Genomic DNA, 18,278 nt, shown 5'->3' with positions numbered 1-18,278 from the left:
GAGCCTACTCGGCGCTGGGCATGTCCGCGGCCGGGCGTTAAAGGCGCAGCGCCGCCCGCCGCCTGCCCGCCGCCGCGGCCTCGCCGGCCGCTCCGCTCCGCTCCGCACGGCTGGGGGGAGGCTGCGGCGCGGGGGGGCTGCGGCGGGCGGCCCCGGCCCCTCTCCCGGCCCGCGCGCGCTCGCCCGCCCCTCTCCCGGGGTCGCCCCTCTCCGCTCCGCGCTCCTCTTCTCCCCTCTCCTCTCCTCTCTCCTCTTCTCCCCTCTCCGCTGCTCTCTCCTCGCCCCCTCTCCTCTCGCCTCTCCCCCTCTCCTCTCCTCTCCGCTCCTCTCCGCGCCCCGCTCCGCTCCGCGCCCCCTCCTCCCGGCCCCCGCCCGCCCCGCAGGACCGGGGAGCGCGGCGCGGCGCGGCTGCAGGCTGTGCTCCGGGCAGCGGAGGCCGCACAGGATGTGCTTGAGCAAACAAAACTACTTTCCCGGCCCTCCCCCACGCGCCGCAGACCTCCGCGGACGCGGCCGGCGGCCCCGCCAGGTGCCCGCTGCCCGGCCCACCGCGGGGGCGTGGAGAGAGGGGACGCGGCGGGGGCAAACGGGCGTGGATGCGAATCTTTCTAAAAATTCCGACCTCCTAGGTAACTTTTTCCCCCTCTGAAATGCGGTATGGCTCAAAGCATTGTAATCTCTCCAACGAAGCTTTCTAGGGGAATAGATCGTCGGCAGAGGTAATTATGCACAAAATCCTGCAAACTTTGTGCAGCTTCTATGGCATTCAGAAGCAGGGGTGTGTGTGGGGTGGGGGGGTTCGCGCAGAAGATTCACTGGATTGGGGGGGGAGGTCTGCAGAAAGGGAGGCGGAGATTAACGAGCGTTCTCCCCCCAGAGCTGCGAAACCAGTGGGTTTGAGCATAGACGCCATAGAAAAAGTTCCACCACGTTCAGAAACAGCAGTGCTTTAGCTGTGGCATCTTTTTCTTTGTAGGAGAAAATAATATGTGAGAGGGATGTCCCCTTAGGAAAGGGAGAGATTCTGATCCACAAACGTGCCCAGAACTGGACACAGGCTGTCCTTACCGTCCCTGTTCCTGGGACCCCTCTGGAAGGGTGCCTTTTAAGAACCCCCTCTTTTTCCCTCCCCCAGGTAATAGTTCTTGAAATGGAAAAGAGCTTCCTGCAATTATTTTAGGTTTGCTAAAGTATTGTTTTGGCAGAAAAGAGGGGTGGTTTTTAGGGTTTGGCAACTTTCCAATAAGCCTGCTTTTCCAGTTTTTTTAACCTCATATTTTCTCTCTAGGCTCTCCTCCCTGCTGGGAAAAAAAGTATACCTCCTTCCTCCGAACCCCCATATCTTCCTCCTCCTCTCCTCCCTCTAGTTTGCAGCCTGCTGCATTTGTGAATCCGGCTCTAAATTCCAAGAGGAAAGACACTGGCACAGAGACGGAAACCTGCACCTTGGCAGAGGCTGCACAGCTAGAGAGCTGAAAGGGGGAAATTCCAGTAGGAATGCCCACGGCGCGGGTGAGGGTGAGGGGAGGGTTAAGGCCACTCATTCAGACCCCCTCCCCCTTTTTAAAGGAAAGGGCAAGAGATTCGCTCCTGGAGAGAGCAAAATAAAACTCTGAAATATTCTGCATCTGTCTAAAGTTATTTCATGTTGGTTCTCCAGTTACTTTATTGCTAAAATAATGCCTGCTGAATTCTCAAGGGACCATTTTTCCCACACCCGGCTTCTAAATATCCTTAGACATCTCTCAGATTGTTTATTAAGAGGTGAGGAGAAATAATGACTTAAACCTTTAATGAGAGAGTCCCAAAGTAAACAACCGCTTTTCCTGGGTTCCTCTTGGATTTCCGTTGGGGGGAGAAATGTCCTAAAAGCCCAGCCGAGCTGCAGAGACAACATCCCTGGCCACGAAAACCTTTGCTGGGATCTATAACTTCAACTCGCTCCAAGTTTCCTCGACAGAAGTTTCTGGCTGACGGTCCCAACATGGAACTGAGGCACAGCGAGAAGCTATTGTTCCGAGTGTGTCCTCCTGGGAAGCTCTCATCCAGAGCGGATTAAAATCTCTCTTTTGGTGTATTAAAAGATGGACTTCACATCTGCCTCTTCCCCAAACAGCAGAGATTCTTACTTTTAAGTGAATCTCAAGAAAAAGAGACAGACTTTTTCTTTTTTAAAGGATTGGCACATCGCCCTGGTTTTAAAAAAAATGGGGGAAAAGTAATTTAATGCTGATATTTCTACTTTAAAAACTTCTTTTGTTGCAGCAGTGGACGTGCCCGCGATTTCCAGCTCTCTGCGGTTAGCAATATTATCTTAAGTAACTTTTGGCGCCCTCCGTAAGACTTTTGGATCTGGGACGATTGTTTGCGCCCTCTAGGCAAGGGCTGGCTCCAAGTTCAGCACCAAAGCCCTTCACATCCGCTCCGTGCTCCCTACCCGCGCCAGCTCCCGCGCCCTCCCCGCCGAGGAGGGAGGCGGGGAAACTCCACAAAGCACGTTTCCAGCTACAGCCTTTGGAAACAGGACTGAGAAAAAATACAGTAGAAGAGTTACAGTTACAGAAAGGCTTCTGGTAACTTTCTCTCCAACAGGCATAAATTTAAACACACACACAAAGAAACAGATGTTCCTCAGAGGGCAGTCTCGGGGTAAAAAACATTTCCAACGCTCTCCCCTCTTCCCAAGTTGCAAAAGTAAATCCCTGTCCAGAGTTCACAAAGACGCTAAGACACTCGAGAGAAAGCAGGGATGGAGGGAGGAGAGAAGAAAGAGAGGAGAGGAGACGCCAGTGTAGGAAACACAGGTGAAGTAAGAAAACTAGTTTACTGCAATCACACAGATGACCCGTTGTTAGGAAGGATAAACCCCTTATTGGAAATAACCGCTCCAATCATTTATTTTGCAAGTGCTAGGAGGCTGCCTTGAAATGGGATTGTCTCTGCGTAAGGAGGCTCCTGTCATGCTCTCTGCTATCCATATTCTTCCTGGCACAGAGCCCAGCCTTGCATTTACTGTGTTTTATTTGCAGAAACGTTACCTTGCCAGTTTCAGTGAAATCCTCTTAGATATATAAATTACGTCAATGAGGTTTCACTTATATGTACATCTCAAATACCTCTCATTTCAGAGGTTATTTAATAGGAAGATCTTATTAATATGACTTAGATTTTAATGCCCAAAGCAGTGAAGATAAAATTGGGGTTCATAAGTGACAACACTGTTAACTGTAGTTCTTAGCAAAACTAACTTTATCACTAGCATTTCCCACCATTTTTCTTCTCTAGTTTTTTTACCTACTCATCATTTGTGCACAGATTTTTTCTTATATGCATATATTCCTAAATGGAGTCATGTTGCTGAACTGAGCATGCAGGTGGACTCTTACATCAAATTTCAAAACCAGATTTGATCAGAAGGCCTAAAGCCTTAGGAAATAGCTGGATGGGAATTTAATCCCAAAATGGGAAAGAGCCCATAGTATTTTTCCATTCATTTCCCAACAGAATTAGGTGTCTACAGTGCTCAGAGAGAAGGAAGAGATGGATATATTTTAGTCAGAGGCTGCCAGTTACTGTCTCCAAGACAAGCTACTGCAGTTGGTTCCCACTGCACTGGTGTCAAAGACTCGTCCAAGGGGCAGACTCCAGCCGAGCGACGGAGTCAGCAACCTTCCACAGCACCCTCCACAGGGGTTGTTGTGGCAACAAGAAGAAATGTGAACTTGGCCAGCCAATATCCTATTTGCTACTGACCATATATTTAAACAGCAAAATTCGAGAAAAGTCAAGAAAAAGCATTCTCCCCCTCTTTCTTTCAAATGTATAAAACAGCTGTCAGTCCCCCTGTGAAACAGTCTCTCTCCCTTAAAACTGCTGTTCACAGTTCTGGAAGAGAGAGGCTTGGCTGAACCATCCCTTCAAAGCCCTTGAAAGCCAGTTTCCAAGACAATCAGAGCTAGGTTTTGCAATGCTGAGTATGCAACAGATCCCCCCCAGAGCTTACGACAGTCCCACAGAGCACGCAAGTTTCTAAGCCACACATATTTAAAAGTTGAACCTCGCCTTCCAACCACGGTTAACAACTTCCCTGAATTTAAAAATAACAATTAATGCAAAGTTAAATATTTCTGTAGCAGAATTTTTCTAACTTTTTCCGAAAGGCAATAGACAAGGCATACGATTCATGCAAAAATCCCCCAATCCGTTCTTTTTTCTTAAACTCGAAAACTCTTTCCTATTGTGCTTGCTAAATCCGGAAGAGCCTGCCGCTTTGACAGCTTGAACCGCGCCATCCCTCCGGAGCCGCAGCGAACTTCAGCGCCTCTCTGCCCGCCCCCTGGCTCCTGCGAGCCACTGCACACCCGAGCTTCCTCGTGATTGGGTGCAGCTCTTGTCAATCTCCCGTGCTGTCCCATTGATTAGAGGATCGAATCGTCAATTATTCCCCGGCTCCAGACATTTCTTTTCGGGTTAGGTTGACTGCTGAGCCTGGACGTCTTTTTACAGAACAGAGCACGCACAGGATTTTTTTTTCCCTTTCTGGAACCGAGCAAGCGCCCGGAGGAAAAAAAAATCTGTCAAGCTCAGCAATTTTTTCAAATCTCGGAGAAAAAAAAAAAAGGGAAACCGGGTCTGCGATGCACATAGCAAAAAAGCCATCTACAAAGCTACGTCTTTAAAACAAAACCATCACAATAGACATTTACGCAGCAATCACTTAAATGCATATGCAAGCTAGAGAAACCTTAAAGTCTTAGCCATTAAACAAAATCATTCTACCATTATTGTTGTTTATAAAACATATCGTACAAACGCGAAATAGAAAGTTTAAGATGTACCACGTACCATTGCAATGTAAAGAGTACGTGAGAAACTTTAAAATGTTCAGACGAATTGCTTCATTTGCTGTCCCCTTTTTTTTGCATTAAAAAAAAAAACTAAAAAAACTTTGAACCGTTGAAAACCCGGAAGAGATTTTTTTTAAAGCTGTTGGCCAATTGCAGGCTTCTTTGAGAATTTTTTTTTTTTTTTTTTTTTTTTTTTTTTTTTACTCCAAATCAGGAGGCTTCTGCAATCGCAGGGCGCGCTCTGCCTCCCTCCCTGTCTCTCTCCGCTTTGAACGCGGTCCAAGCCCGGCGCGGCTCCTCCGATCCTCCGGTTTTGCCTCGTGCGTTTGGATCGCACGAGACTTTGCAGAAGTTGCGATCGATTCCAGCCCCCTCTCCCCCCCAACCCCCGGTGATTTCCGCAGTCGCTGCAATTTGCACCAAACCTCGCACGAGGCGCGGCGGCCAGTGGCGGGGCCGGAGGGGCCGGGAGGGGGTCGAGATCGGCAGGAAGGGGCAGGGAGGGGGTCTGGAGGGGCGGGAGGGGAAGAGAGGGGCGGGGACCGGGTCTAAATGGGCCTGGAGGGGGTCGGGAGGGGCGGGGACGGGGTGGAGATGGGCACGGAGGGGCAAGGAGGGGCCGGGACGGGGTCGGAAGGGGGTCGGGACGCGCCGGGAAAGGCCTGGCCTCTTCGCCCCTCCTCCCCTCTCCCCGCCAGACCCCTCCTCCCGGCGCGCGGCCAATCGGAGCCCCGGCATCGCGCGCAGGCTCCGGCCGGGACTCGCCTGGGAGGACAGGCCCGGGGTCAGCAGGCCCGGCTCGCGGAGCCCGCGGGGTCCAGCCTCTGGCGCGGACGTCCCCGCACCTCGCCGCCGGCGCCGGGAGATGCGAGGGCGGAGCACCTTCGCCTGCGGTTGTGCGCGTTTTGCACGTTTAATCGAGTCTGCACACCTGCTTTCTCGGAACCTTTTTCATAGCCTCTCGTGAGTTATTAGGCTAGTTCACGATGTTAGTGAGAGATCTAACCTTTATTTGCACTGGTTAGACCGAGAGTTAAAGATTCTCTTTGGCGCATTAAATCAAGAGAGCGCAGAATGTCACCGAGAACTCGCTGTGAAATAAAGCTTCTGCTCCAGGTTCGGAACGGAAGACGTTGGTTGTGCTCTGCAGGTGACTGAACGCAGAACGGCGAGCTGGGCTCCCTCAAGAATAAAGCTGTTGCTTTAAAGCTAGAGAGGCAGTGAAATCCTGATGTAATTGCCAAGCCTCGAATTCGTGGATATCCTTACAAAGCCTGGGTTCCACAAAGTTTAACGCACCCCTCCACTTCCCATCCCCCCAGGAGAGGAGCTGTAAGAGTTTTCACATTTAAAAGGGCTTTTGTTTTTTTAATTGTTGGAACATTTCTTCATCTCACTGATTCTTATCTCATTAACCCAAATTCTTTATGACTATGTAATTGGGATATTTCAATGTCAACCTTTTATGTGTTTATTTTAAGCGACAAACTAGCTATCATAGGTGGGGGGGGGGGGGCAATCCTAAAGGGAGGGAGTGTCTGTCCCTTTAAATGGAATGCATCACCGCCAGGCTAGCGCGTTTTTTTAATGTGTTTGCCTTGCGTCAGTTAAGTGGCTTAGGACGTCCTGCTGAATTACTGAGTTACAGGAAAATGTGTGCTTAGCTCGCTTGATAAAAATTATCCAATCAGAAGTCAAGAGGAATAGGAGTAACCTGGCAGTGATCTGATTTTCTTAACTGTCCTTGGTGAAGGTACCTAATTAATTAATAACAGGACCTTGCACAGTTAAATTAGAGGTTAGAGAAACCTCCTGTTTTATTCTGAACCACATTTTTGGCTTTAGACTTGCACTTCACCACCAGCTAACTGTTGCCGCATTCCTGGCCCGTGTGGTCCTGGGGCTGCCCTTGCCCTTAGACAAGCATTGCTCTTCTGGTCTGCCTCTTACAGATTCAGACATGGTCTTGCTCTAGAAAGTCTGTGGCGGTTAATCCTGGCCTCCTCCACTGAGCATCCATTTCCCCTTGGCATACTACTTTCACCCTAGAAATACACTTGATGGGGTGTAGTGGCTTAAGTAAAAAGAAAAAAGAATTTCAAGTAACCAAAAACGTTCTAGGCCTGGTTCAGCTGATGCTAGGCTCTGTGACCTTGAGGGGGTTACACAGCACCTGTCAAATAGGACATCAACCCATTGTGAGAGTGGAGGACTGTTTGTCAAGAGCTAGGAGCCTTTGAAACACACACAAAGTATCAACTTGTATTGCTCAGTAGATGCCATGGTCTGAATAGCCCCCGATGCTAAGCAAGCCCGGCCTGGTCACTGGGTGGTAATAGTGAGTTTTGTGTGTGTTGGCCATTGTTCCCTGACTCCAGCTTAATGCAGGAGGTTAGCACCCTCTCCCAAGATTCCTCTTATATGTCAACAACATCTAGTCAACAACAACGTACTATAGGCTTTGGAATCCAACTTAGGAATTAATGTTGGTCCTACTGCGTGACTGCAGGTAAATTATTTAACCTCTGTAAGCTTTCGATTCCTCATCTGGAAAGTGGGAGATATTCAGATAACGTATATAAATTACCTAGTACATTATGTGTGCTCAACATACCGTAGCTATAACACTAATCTGTTACTGTTGAGTATGTACCATGTCCTAGGCAGATTGAATGCACTAAGAGCTGGGGATGCAGAGAATGAGACAGGATTCCTACCTGCAAGAAGCTCAGTCCGACGGGGGAGACAAGACACAAAGATAGATAATAATGTGGTGTGATGAGAGCTCGTCCAACTTAGGTGAACGTAAAAGGCAACAGGAATGCAGATGATAGGATGACTGGTTTTGCCTGGATGTGCAGATGGAGTCACAGAAGGCTCAAAAAGAGGACATGACACTTGTGTTGGGCCAGAAGTATGCATTTATCTGATGGACAAGGGAGGGCAGGGCATTCCTGTCCAAGAAAGCACATTGATGCACGTCTATGCAATGGGCCAGAAAATGGGGTCGCTCCAGCTGGTATTAGCTTGTGTTACAGTAACTGGAGATGAAGTTAGAAAGGCAGGCTGAGGCAAGACGGCAGAGTCTCGTGAGCCCTTTAAACTCCTCCTTGAGTGACTGGGGAGACATCAAAGGTATTTAACCAAAAGATATACAAAGTAAGATTTGAAAATTAGAAAGATCGTTCTAGCATTGGAAGCAAAGAGACCAGTTAGGAAGAGGTGAGAGAAAGAAGTCCTGACTGTAGCACAACAGGAATGAAAGAGCAAGAGAGAGAGGGACAGAGGAGTGGAGGGTGGGGGAAAGGCAAGGAGGCAAGGCAGACACCACTGACATTAGTTTTCAGGGACTTTGGTCAACAAGGACAGTAGAAGAGTGAAGTTTTTCCACAATCTCCCCATAGTCCCAACGCCAACAAGGTATATAAGACCTATTATTAGTGAAAGAGGATCTCTTTATCCCACAAATTGCCACTTCTATATCCTTAAACCTACCAGTATTAAATAATTTAAAAATAATACCAGTAACAATAACAGTAGCTCACGTGGATAGCAGGTGTTTACTCTGTGTTGGCTCTTTCCACTTGGCGAATTTGCATGCCAGTGACCTCAGCCCCACTTCAAATAGGGTGACTCTGGGTTGGCAACCCCATTGAGAGTCTCATGTTTCCACGTAGGCTGGCTTTATGCCTTGTAAGTAGTAGGCTCTTCCGGGAATTCTGCTTTGTTGACCCAAATGAAAACTTCAAACTCTTGTAAGGCCGTGATATGGAGACTAGGAGATCAGAGTCTTACAGAATTAGAGACATAATTCAAAACTGCAATATTTTTCTAATAATAAATTTGTTTTAATTTGTGAACTAGGTTGAACATTGAACACAGATCCGTTTCATATCTTCTTGATTTGCCTGAGTGAATCCTAGATTATCCAAAGCACTTTTTAGACTAAGTAATCAAACTGCCAGTTAGAGGACCAACATAGCAACATAAATGATAAATACTAGGAGCAGATTTAAATCTGGGAATTGATAAGGCTCCCAAATAAGCAAGTTGTGGGAGACTACTGTCCCCCAAATGTGTTCTTTCTCTATTCTTGGGCCACAAAGAAACAGTTTGCAGCCTGTGTCTTCCAGCATTCCTTGTGGACAGGCGTGACACGTGCGTTCTTCTCAGTAGAATGTGAGTGGAATTATTGAGTCCAGCTTCCATGTCACTTACTTACAAGACGTTTGTTATAAACTTGGAGCCTTTCCAAAGGCTGCAGGGAGGCCACATTCGAGGCCCAACTTCAAGCACAGAGACCAGGACCATGTCTGGGAGACAGGAGAACATTGTGACGGAGGGAACAGGGATCCATGTATGACCTCATGCAGCAGAGCTGCCTCTCCAGCCTGGATCGTATTGAAGCACCGAGTTTTGAGGTCTCTGATATAGCAGCCTAGTCTTTACTGTAATTCATAATCAAGATTATAAAACAGTTATGTGGTACCTTGGGATTATTTCCTCTCTAAAATCTTCCGGCTTTTTCCCAACTTGGTACAGAATACATTTGATTTTATTATCAGCCTCCTTTTCCAGACCCTCCTCCTGCCTCATCTCTCTCTGCTGCCCCTCGTCCAGCCACACTAAGGAAGTCACTTTCTCTTCAGTCCCTTTCTGAACACAGCACATCGTTCATTCCTCGCATGCCTCACTTGGGCGATTTTTTCTCTCCTGAAGTCCCTACAATTTTCTCCCTGTTCCACTCACTTTGTTTCAAGAACCAGTTTAACGCTACTTCCCACCCCCGGGCGGAGCTGGCGAGTCCCTCTGTGTGCTCTCAGGCCACGTGTGTACCTCTAAGACACCCATCACACCGTGTGTCAGCCTTCGTCTCCCGGACCACGAGCTCCTGGAACGTGCAGACTTAGTTCACCTCGCGTCCCTGTGAGCAAAGCGCCATTGTAGCTCCCCCGTCAAAGTCTGGTAAATTAGTGTGTGGGTGTGGAGATGAACAGACCGTTACCTCTTCCAGCCGTGCCTCTGATGGAATCAGACATGGCACTGTCACTAGCGGGAACTTGTAAGTGTAAACAGTAGGACACTGAGTTTGCTTTTCACAGGCCTTCCACACGTTCTCACCTTTAACCTCCTCCTGGATGGGTAGGTCAGGCATTGTGAATTGCACCACACTGATAAGAAGAGCAAGTGTGGCTCAGGCACCGCAGGGAGTCACCCGAGGTCATTTGCTTAGAGAGTGGTTGAAGAGAATTCAGTCCACTCAGCGTCCTCCCCAAAGCTCTGGCTATGATGTCTGGCTTAGGAGAGTTCAGGCTTCAGAATGTTTAAGGCACCATTTTAGTGGTTAGCTGGCTCTAATCATAATCAAAGGTAAACACATGACCCATCCTTTTTTTAAAAAACAGCTTTACTGAGGTATAATTACCACACAAAAGAACTGTACATATTTAACGTAAATGCCCACGGTACCATCACCGCAGTCAAGGTGACAGATGTGTCCGGCGCCTCCGAGAGCTTCCCTGTGTCCCCCTCCTTTCTGTGGTAAGGATGTCTAACATGAGATCCATCCTTTTAACAAACTTGGAGAGGCTCAACCCTTGCTGTTAACCGTGGGCACCATGCTGTGCAGCAGATGTCTAGAACTTACTCAGCTAGCGCAGCTGAAACTTCGCACCCATTGAGGAACAGCTCCCCACTTCCCCCTCCCCGCAGACCCATCCTTTTTATCTCCGTCACACACCGCAATAAACTGCACGAGGTCCTGAGGCCCAAAGGTGATGTCACACAACCGAGCTGCTGGGGTGACCAGAGAGAGGAAACCTGTGTCTTGACGAAAGCCGAAGTAGCAAGTACGAGTCTCCAAGGACCACGTCTTACAGATGACAGAACCGAAACCAGCAGAGCCAAGGAGATGTGTGTGGCTACACAACTGACAGAGAATTAATCCCCAGCCCAGTGCCAGCGCAGTTACGTCATGCAGACCGCCAGCGGCAGGGATGGGAAGGGACGACTAACCATCTCTGGTGTCAGAGTTGGAAAGAGGTCTGGAAAGGAAGAAATGCTGTCGGTGCATCTGATAGGAGACGGAAACGGTTAATTATCTGAACCGAAGAGGGGATCTGAAATCCAGGCTGGTACCTGGAAGATTTGCCCAAACGTGTCCAGACACTTAAAGGACAATTTTCAGGGAAAATAAACGAGGGTGGTGGTGACGGCAAGACTCTAGAGCCGCGGGCTGACCTCGTTCTCTATTCTCTGCTCTACGTGGCTCTGGGCAGGTCAGTCTCTCACTCGGCTTCCTTCTCTGTAAAGTGTAAATATGGTCAGCCCTGCTCACTTCTTGAGATTTTGTGAGGATTCAATGAAATCATGAATATGAAGCTGATCAAAAATTTAGGTTTCTATCCTGTGAAGGCCTGTGCCACCAACAGTCGTTTATAATGCAGCACAGAACAAGAATATGGGTATCTAGTCCTATTCATCCTGTCTCTATTCAAAAAAGCTCTGGAGTGGAGACATGTGTGTATCTACAGCTATATCATCTATTTATCTATCTGTCTACACACACACGTGCGGGCACACACACACACAGAGATGGACAGAGAGAGAGAGACTATAAACATAAAAATAAGGTGAAATCAAGGCCAAGATTAGTATCCAATTAGATGCAATGAGATCCTATGTACTTTTCTAGGGTTGACTTGCAATTTTGACTGAGTTCCCTAGTAATCAATTTAAAAGAGAAAAGGTCGCAACTTACAAAGTATACAATATTCATGTGATTATAAAATTCAAAGTCAAGAAGAGCTGTTTGAAAGCAACGTCTGTGTTGCTTTCAGATCCTGAGATCTGAAAAAATTAAGCACATAACCTCTCACCACCACCACTGCCACGTGTATGCACAGAGCAGGGACGTCACGAAGAGGACAGCCTTCACCACGACGCGCTGAACCACGTCCCCAGTCCCTGGAGGAGATTCCAGACAGCATGAGGACAGAGGGGTAGGAAGGATGGCATCTCTGACAATTTTAGGAATGCCTCAACTACCACTGAGTGCCCTGGGCTGTGGCCCCGGTGCTCCCGACACTGAGAACTTAGCATGTACCAGCTGGATGTCAGTGTCTTCAGGCCCAGAAAATCAGAAAAACAAAGAAAGGAGAGAACGAGCTGAGGCTGACCCCTCTGATCTTGGAGTTTTTCACACTCACTCTAACATTCCTAAGATCACATCCCACCCCCCCCAAAATAACATGGAGAGGGAGGAAGTGGGAACTGGAAAGACCAGTGGGCATGGGCACCCTGAGCGCACACTTTTCTCCAGCCCCATCGTGTGCTAGTAGGTCCCTTAGGGAAAAGGCATTTTTTTTTTTTTGTAAAATATACATAAAATTTGCCATTTTAATCATTTTTAACTGTACAGTTCAGTGGCATTAAGTATATTCACATTGTTGTGCAACCATCATCACTATCCATATCCAGAAGTTTATCCTAAAGTGAAACTCTGTATCCACTAAACAATAAGCCCCCATTCCCTTCTCCCCCAGCCCCCAGCAACTGCCATTTCACTTTCTGTCTCTGTGAGTTTGACTACTCTAGGGCCCTCATGGAAGTGGAATCATTCAGTGTTTGTTCTTTTGTGATTGGTTTGTGTCACTTAGCATAATGTCTGCAGGATTCATGCGTGTTGTGGCATGTGCCAGAATTTCCTTCCTGTTTCAGGCTGAATAATATTCCACTGTACATATGTATAACACATTTTGCTTATCCATTCATCCATTGGTGGAAAACTTGGGTTGCTTTCACCTTTTGGGTATCATGAATAATGCACACCATGAACACCTGTCTGAGTCCCTGCTATCAGTGCTTTGGGTACACACTCAAGCAGAATTGCTGAATCGTATGGTAATTCTATTTTTAACTTTTTGAGGATGAAATAGCAATCTTAGTTTATCTTCGGAGAAAAAAACTGAACAAATTCTTTAATGACGTGTTTCATTTGTGGAGCTGATATCATGGGCATCTGGAATCTTGATTCTAGTTTCAGTTCTCTATTAATTGTGTGATCTTTGAAAGCCTCTTGAATTATCAGGAGCACACTCAGTTTCCTCATCTGAAAAATGATGTCTTTGAACTAGCTGATATCCAAGGTCCTTTGAAATTCTAAAGGCCTGTGGTTATGCATATTTCTTTTGGTTCATCCATTCATTTTGAAAGTGTTTTTTGAATGCCAGAGCAGGCTTTTTTCTCAAAGATAAACAAGGGTTTTCCAGGGGGGATGGGAATAGGGAGGGGAAAGGCTGGGGTGATGGTTGAAAGAACTAAAATGGATTGCAAGCTGGTGGGAGAGCAGGTGCCAAGATGAGGCTGAGGGGTAAATATGGGCCAGAACCATCTGGGCCTAGTGACCAACTTGTAACATTTAGACTCAATCCTGACATTGATGGGGGGCCACTGAAGGCCTTAAAAAAGGTGGTAACAAGGTCAGTTTTTGTTTAGAGGAATCACTCCAACAACAATGTGGAGGGTTTATAGGGTTCAAACCAAGTTACTCATCCTTTCTCTACTTCATCATCTCATTTTTTTCTTTTGCTTTGAAAGTGGGAAAATTAGTGAGGGTGTCCCAGAGCTAACCTGGGACAAAAGACATTTAGATCAGACTCATTTCATCTTGGTAAATAATATCATACTGTGCTTCTCCTTACAGTGAAAAATATTCAGCCCCATTTCCCCTCAACTGTGAAAACTACACACCACGGTTGGGAATGCAGTAATGTCTCTGGGTCATTAGTTTGTCAATTAATATTTTAGGACTATGACATTAGAGCAATTTTTTTAAAAAAGTTCTAGAGTCAGCCCTGTGGCAAAGTGGTTAAGTTCAGCATGCTCCACTTGGGTAGCCTGGGTTCCTGGGTTCAGATCCCGGGCTTGGACTTACACCACGCATCAGCCACACTGTGGTAGCAACCCACATATAAAGTGGAGGAAGACGGGCACAGATGTTAGCTCAGAGTGAATCTTCCTCAGCAAAAACAAAAGAAAAAAAAGTTCTGATAGATTATTATCCCTTTATCTAGAATGTTAAAAAACTAAATATCACATATTAGTATAATACCTTATATTTTATGAGAAAACTTAAGAAAATTCATATTTGATTAAGTGGAGTTTTCCCTTAATTGGAATGCAAATAGTCTAGTTCTGGCTTTATATAAATAATGTATTATTATGAAATCATAAAACTACACAGTGATGCTATTTTCCTTTTTTATATCCCTGTTGTTTCCTTTACTATGGAGGTTCTGAGTTGTGCTGCCTCAGCAGACTGTGTACCTGTGAAAACCGTGGCGGATCCCTGAAGGCCGTTATTTTTATGGGTGGAGAAAAGAAGTCGGTTCTGCTGTACCTCATGTCAATGCAAAAACGAGTTGTTTGGAAAAATACTCTGCTTTAATATGCAAGAATAACGCCTTGGTTTACTGTGGATATTAAGACTCATTCAATCACTAATGCCTTGCTCAGTAAAATAAGGATGGAAAGAATGGCATTTACCTTCAATAAATTTTGGCACTTTGGCACAGTTTTTACTTTGTGTTTACCAAGGAAAGAAAACCAAAATGAGAGCAAAGAGAACCAATTATAAAGAGTGCTCTACTTTGGCGAGGATGACTAAATGGACAGTTTGCTCCAAGCAGGGCCAGGCCAAGAGTTGAAAAACTAAAGTTTGTATGGTACTTGGTATGTTTCTGGTGTATTAAAAAAAGAAGTGCATTTTCAAGAAAGAAGCCAAAGAATGGTAAGTGTTTCTGGTTTTGACATTATTCCTATTAGTTTGCTGGTCCTCGCAAGAGCTATAAAATTGACAATAAATCAAACACATTTTAATTTGTCATGAGATAGCAGATAGAAACAAAAGCTTCCCAATTGGTCTTCTGCCAAAGCATTTCCACTAGCCATATCTGTTTCCAAAATTTACACTCACTACCAAAAGCTAAGAAAAAATTGAACCACCAAATGAATTCCAGTCTGGAAAACTTTTACTGGAGGCTGCTGTAGCCAGCGTTAGATTCTGGGGACACAGGACAAGTAAGTGTAATCTGGTGAGAGAGGCAAGTGACTCCAGGCAAGTCTGGATACGGAATTTGCCAGAAGGCCAGAGCAGAACAGCTTTCTCTGGGTCGGTACAAAGGTGGGACACCTCACAGCTCTCCCTCCAAATCCAATGCCTTATATAGTCGGACGAGCTTTTGAAAGTCCCTATTGAACACTAGATCGCTGTACATCCTTTGTTCTTATGTGACAGTATAATATTTGAGTAAATTTTGAAAATATAATATGTATTCTTCAAACGATACTTCAAATGATACTTCAAAGTGTGTTTTAAAAAATAGCCATTAGTGTTCAATTTAGTTTTTCAAAGTCAAAATTTGAGAAGACAATTGAATTTTATGCTACAGATCATTGAAAGACTATTGCAATATCAGTATCAGGTGTTATTTAAAATACTTTTTTTTTTTTGGTAGCATGACTTGGAGAGTTTTTATCAGTAGATAATAACAGATATGTGTTATTTCCTAAGCTATATGTTCATAATTGGAAAGGCATTGAAACTTACAAAATTCATTCTCCCATTTCTTCTTTTTCTTTTGTAAATTTGAATGTAAATATAACTCTAACCTATAGTTTTACAAGTGACTGCATTGTTTTGACGTTGTTATATGGTCACTCCACTTGGTTCAATTTGCTCAAGTCCTTTGCTTTAATTTTTTAAAAATCTGTTTTACATAAGATGACTTGCTATTTCTCTTAACGAGTGTACAAGGTACAATAGTAAATTTCCATGGACTGTAGATAATGTAATTGAATTAACTTTGAAGTATCCAAAGAAAAAACCCTCCATTTTCCACAGTTTGTAATATTAAAGTTTGACACAACAAGCCTAAATTGAAAATTAAAAAGCACTTTACTGACAGAGCAATCTCAATATGAGAAAATTTGAAGTTTTTTGCTATTGTACTTTACGTTACTTGAAAAATAAAAACATGATCAATTAACTAAGAAAATACCATAATTAATGTTTATAGTATTTAAATATTAATATCGTCAAATGAAATGTCTGTTCACTTTAGTTCTGAAGCAGCACCACATTGAAAATTTTACTAAACTTTTCCTGTCTCAAGAAAGTTTGTGATTTGTTTGTGATTTTTTCCCCTTAAAAAAAGTTTTGCTACGGCAAAAGTTTTAAAAAGTTGACTCTCCTGCCTGAATAGGGTCTCTATAAATGGAAAATCACGGTTATACAGAAGAGATCACAAAAAGTATTAATTCAGATAAACTTCAGGGGAGCATTTCCCAAGTTTAGACCCTGCCCAATGGCCAAGAAAGACCTCTTTATTTGTTAGTTTTCACATGGTCGCAGGTGAATTCACATGTTTTGGTGTATCACCTCTATAGTTAGAAGTCAGTCATGCCCAGCTCTGAGGCCCTGGAATGTGGGTCTTTAAGAACAAAAGATGGTGGAGACGTCCTGCTGGGAGAGTGTGGTGGGTAGGCCCCTTTCTCCCGACCCAGATGTTAACCTACTTTCGTTTGTCTCCACTCTAACGACTGAATTCAAACAGCTGTCTAAGTCATTACAATGTGGAATCCGTGCAGTGTCTACACCTGACCAGCTTTGAAGCAGCAGCCCACACGCAGGACCAACTTAGTAAGTTTTAAATGTTGGAGCCAATGGGGCAGTTGGTTTTGAGTTCATTTACACTCATTTTTACTACTTGAGACACGCTCATTAAAAAGCTGTATTTCAACTATGTTACACATTCACATTTAACTGAGCTGGATTTTCACTGTACTGCAGCATCTGGCTTTTTAATTCGCCTTGAACAGGCTTTATTAGGGAAAGTCAAGTCCTCGGCTTGGCATCTTCCTTCCCAATCTAAGGAAAGTAGGTTCCTCTTCCAGGGCACCCCCGGTCCGGTCCCCACAGGCTGGGATTGCAGATGAAAATGGAGACTGCAGAACCCAACCACAAGGGTTGCGTCAGCTCACTTTCTTCAGGGCCGATACTCATTTGCAATCTGCTCTGCACTTAGACCCTTTAAAGCTACAAACTTTGGGAAAGTTATATCACTGTAAACAAAGACACAGTTGCTTAAATTATTATTACGCAACACTGTGTCATTACTCACACATTGACACCGCAATTATCTTCGCCACTTGGCAAATACCACTAAAGCTTTGTAGGCAGCCCTCGGAGAAGTAGAAACCTAGGATAAATATGTTAATGCCAACTTCATGAATAGAAAAGTTTTCCCACCCCCTCGAAAAACACTCAGGTTTATCCTGCAAACAAAGTGGGACGCCAAAGATATGTCCCAAGTCTCTGGAATCCTACATTTTAAATGTAAATTATCAGTTTGGCAGGATCCATATGCCCTGCTACAGAGAACAGCAGTACAGTCACTACGTAAGACTGAAATTCTGGACCTTCTTTTTTAAAACTCACAGGTATCAATAAACATCTGGTAATTTAATTAGCTGTCTCCCTCCAAAAAAAAAAAGGGGGGGATAAAAGATGTATGTACCACCGAGCACGTCTGCCCAGGGGACGCCACAATCCGGGACCGGGAGCCCCCACCCCACCCCCGCTGTTGTTCAGCGCGGCATCGCGTGGTGCTTACGTAGAAGACAGATCAAACACGTTCCAGACACATTTTTATTAAAAACTTGAAACCAGATACAAAGAAAAAATTTAGTGACCTGTCCGAAGAAAAAAGCGAGAGTGAGGACAAACGACGCGCACAAGTGTCGGGACCATTTTTCTCCTCGGGCTGCGCGGGCCGCCTGGAGGAGGATGGGCGATGGAGCCGGGGAGGATGGCGGAGGAGCGACGAGGACCGGGGGAGGAGGGGAAGGATTGAGGAGGAGAGGGCAGGACCGGGAGAGGGGGCAGGGGAGGATGGCGGAGGAAGGAGGAGGACGGGGGAGGGAACCCGGCTTAAAGCCGCCTCTCGCGTCCGCGAAGGTCTGGCCTCCCCAGGCTCAGGAAGCGGCGGTGGCCATTTTCATTTTTTTTTAAAGAGCGTAAAAGGAAAATAAAACAGAAAAGGTGTATCTCCCTTCCTGACCAACACCTCGGCTCCTCCCTCCAAAGAAAAAAGTATTTAAAAATCTGGGGTACAAAACCCAGTGTGCGCGCCCCCAGCCAGGCTCCTGCAGTCAGCTCGGTTCGGCTGGGAGGGCTGCGCGGACGGCCGCGGTCTGGGCGATCGATCGGCGCTCGCGCCTCCGCTCCCCGGCCCGGCCCCTCCCCCTGTGTCCCCCTCCCCCGCCCCGGCCCCAGAACGCGCGGCTCCGAGGACCCCGAGCGCCCCGCGGGGCCGAGCGCGGGAGGAAGGACGCGCGCGGGGGGACGCGGCCGGGTCGACTCAGCGCGCA

At 46.1% G+C, this 18,278-nt stretch overlaps 1 protein-coding gene and 1 long non-coding RNA gene across 8 annotated transcripts in view; one reads left to right on the top strand and one right to left on the bottom strand.

Moving 5' to 3' along the window:
• The window catches only part of NFIA (nuclear factor I A), a 343,081-nt gene extending 338,145 nt beyond the window's left edge, over positions 1 to 4,936 (bottom strand). For all 6 annotated transcript variants that reach the window (XR_006886030.1, XM_046645541.1, XM_046645542.1 and 3 more), the window contains exon 1: positions 4,846 to 4,936. Coding sequence is in view for 5 of the 6 variants with exons in the window: in XM_046645541.1 (XP_046501497.1) it covers positions 4,846 to 4,848 (3 nt within the window). In the remaining variant the exon portion in view is untranslated. The remainder of the gene's footprint in view (positions 1 to 4,845) is intronic.
• On the top strand, positions 284 to 1,653 carry LOC124229953 (uncharacterized). Of its 2 annotated transcripts, none has more exons than XR_006886031.1 (3): positions 284 to 529; positions 630 to 719; positions 1,368 to 1,653. It is a non-coding gene; the product is annotated as an uncharacterized LOC124229953 (long non-coding RNA). The 2 variants fall into 2 exon arrangements; XR_006886032.1 differs by having other exon boundaries at positions 1,289 to 1,653.
• Positions 4,937 to 18,278: the final 13,342 nt, after the last annotated feature.

The sequence above is a fragment of the Equus quagga genome, chromosome 18, assembly GCF_021613505.1.
Source record: "Equus quagga isolate Etosha38 chromosome 18, UCLA_HA_Equagga_1.0, whole genome shotgun sequence".
Lineage (NCBI taxonomy): Eukaryota > Metazoa > Chordata > Mammalia > Perissodactyla > Equidae > Equus > Equus quagga.
Note: the sequence above shows the minus strand (reverse complement) of the source record. Positions and strands in the feature narration are given on the sequence as shown.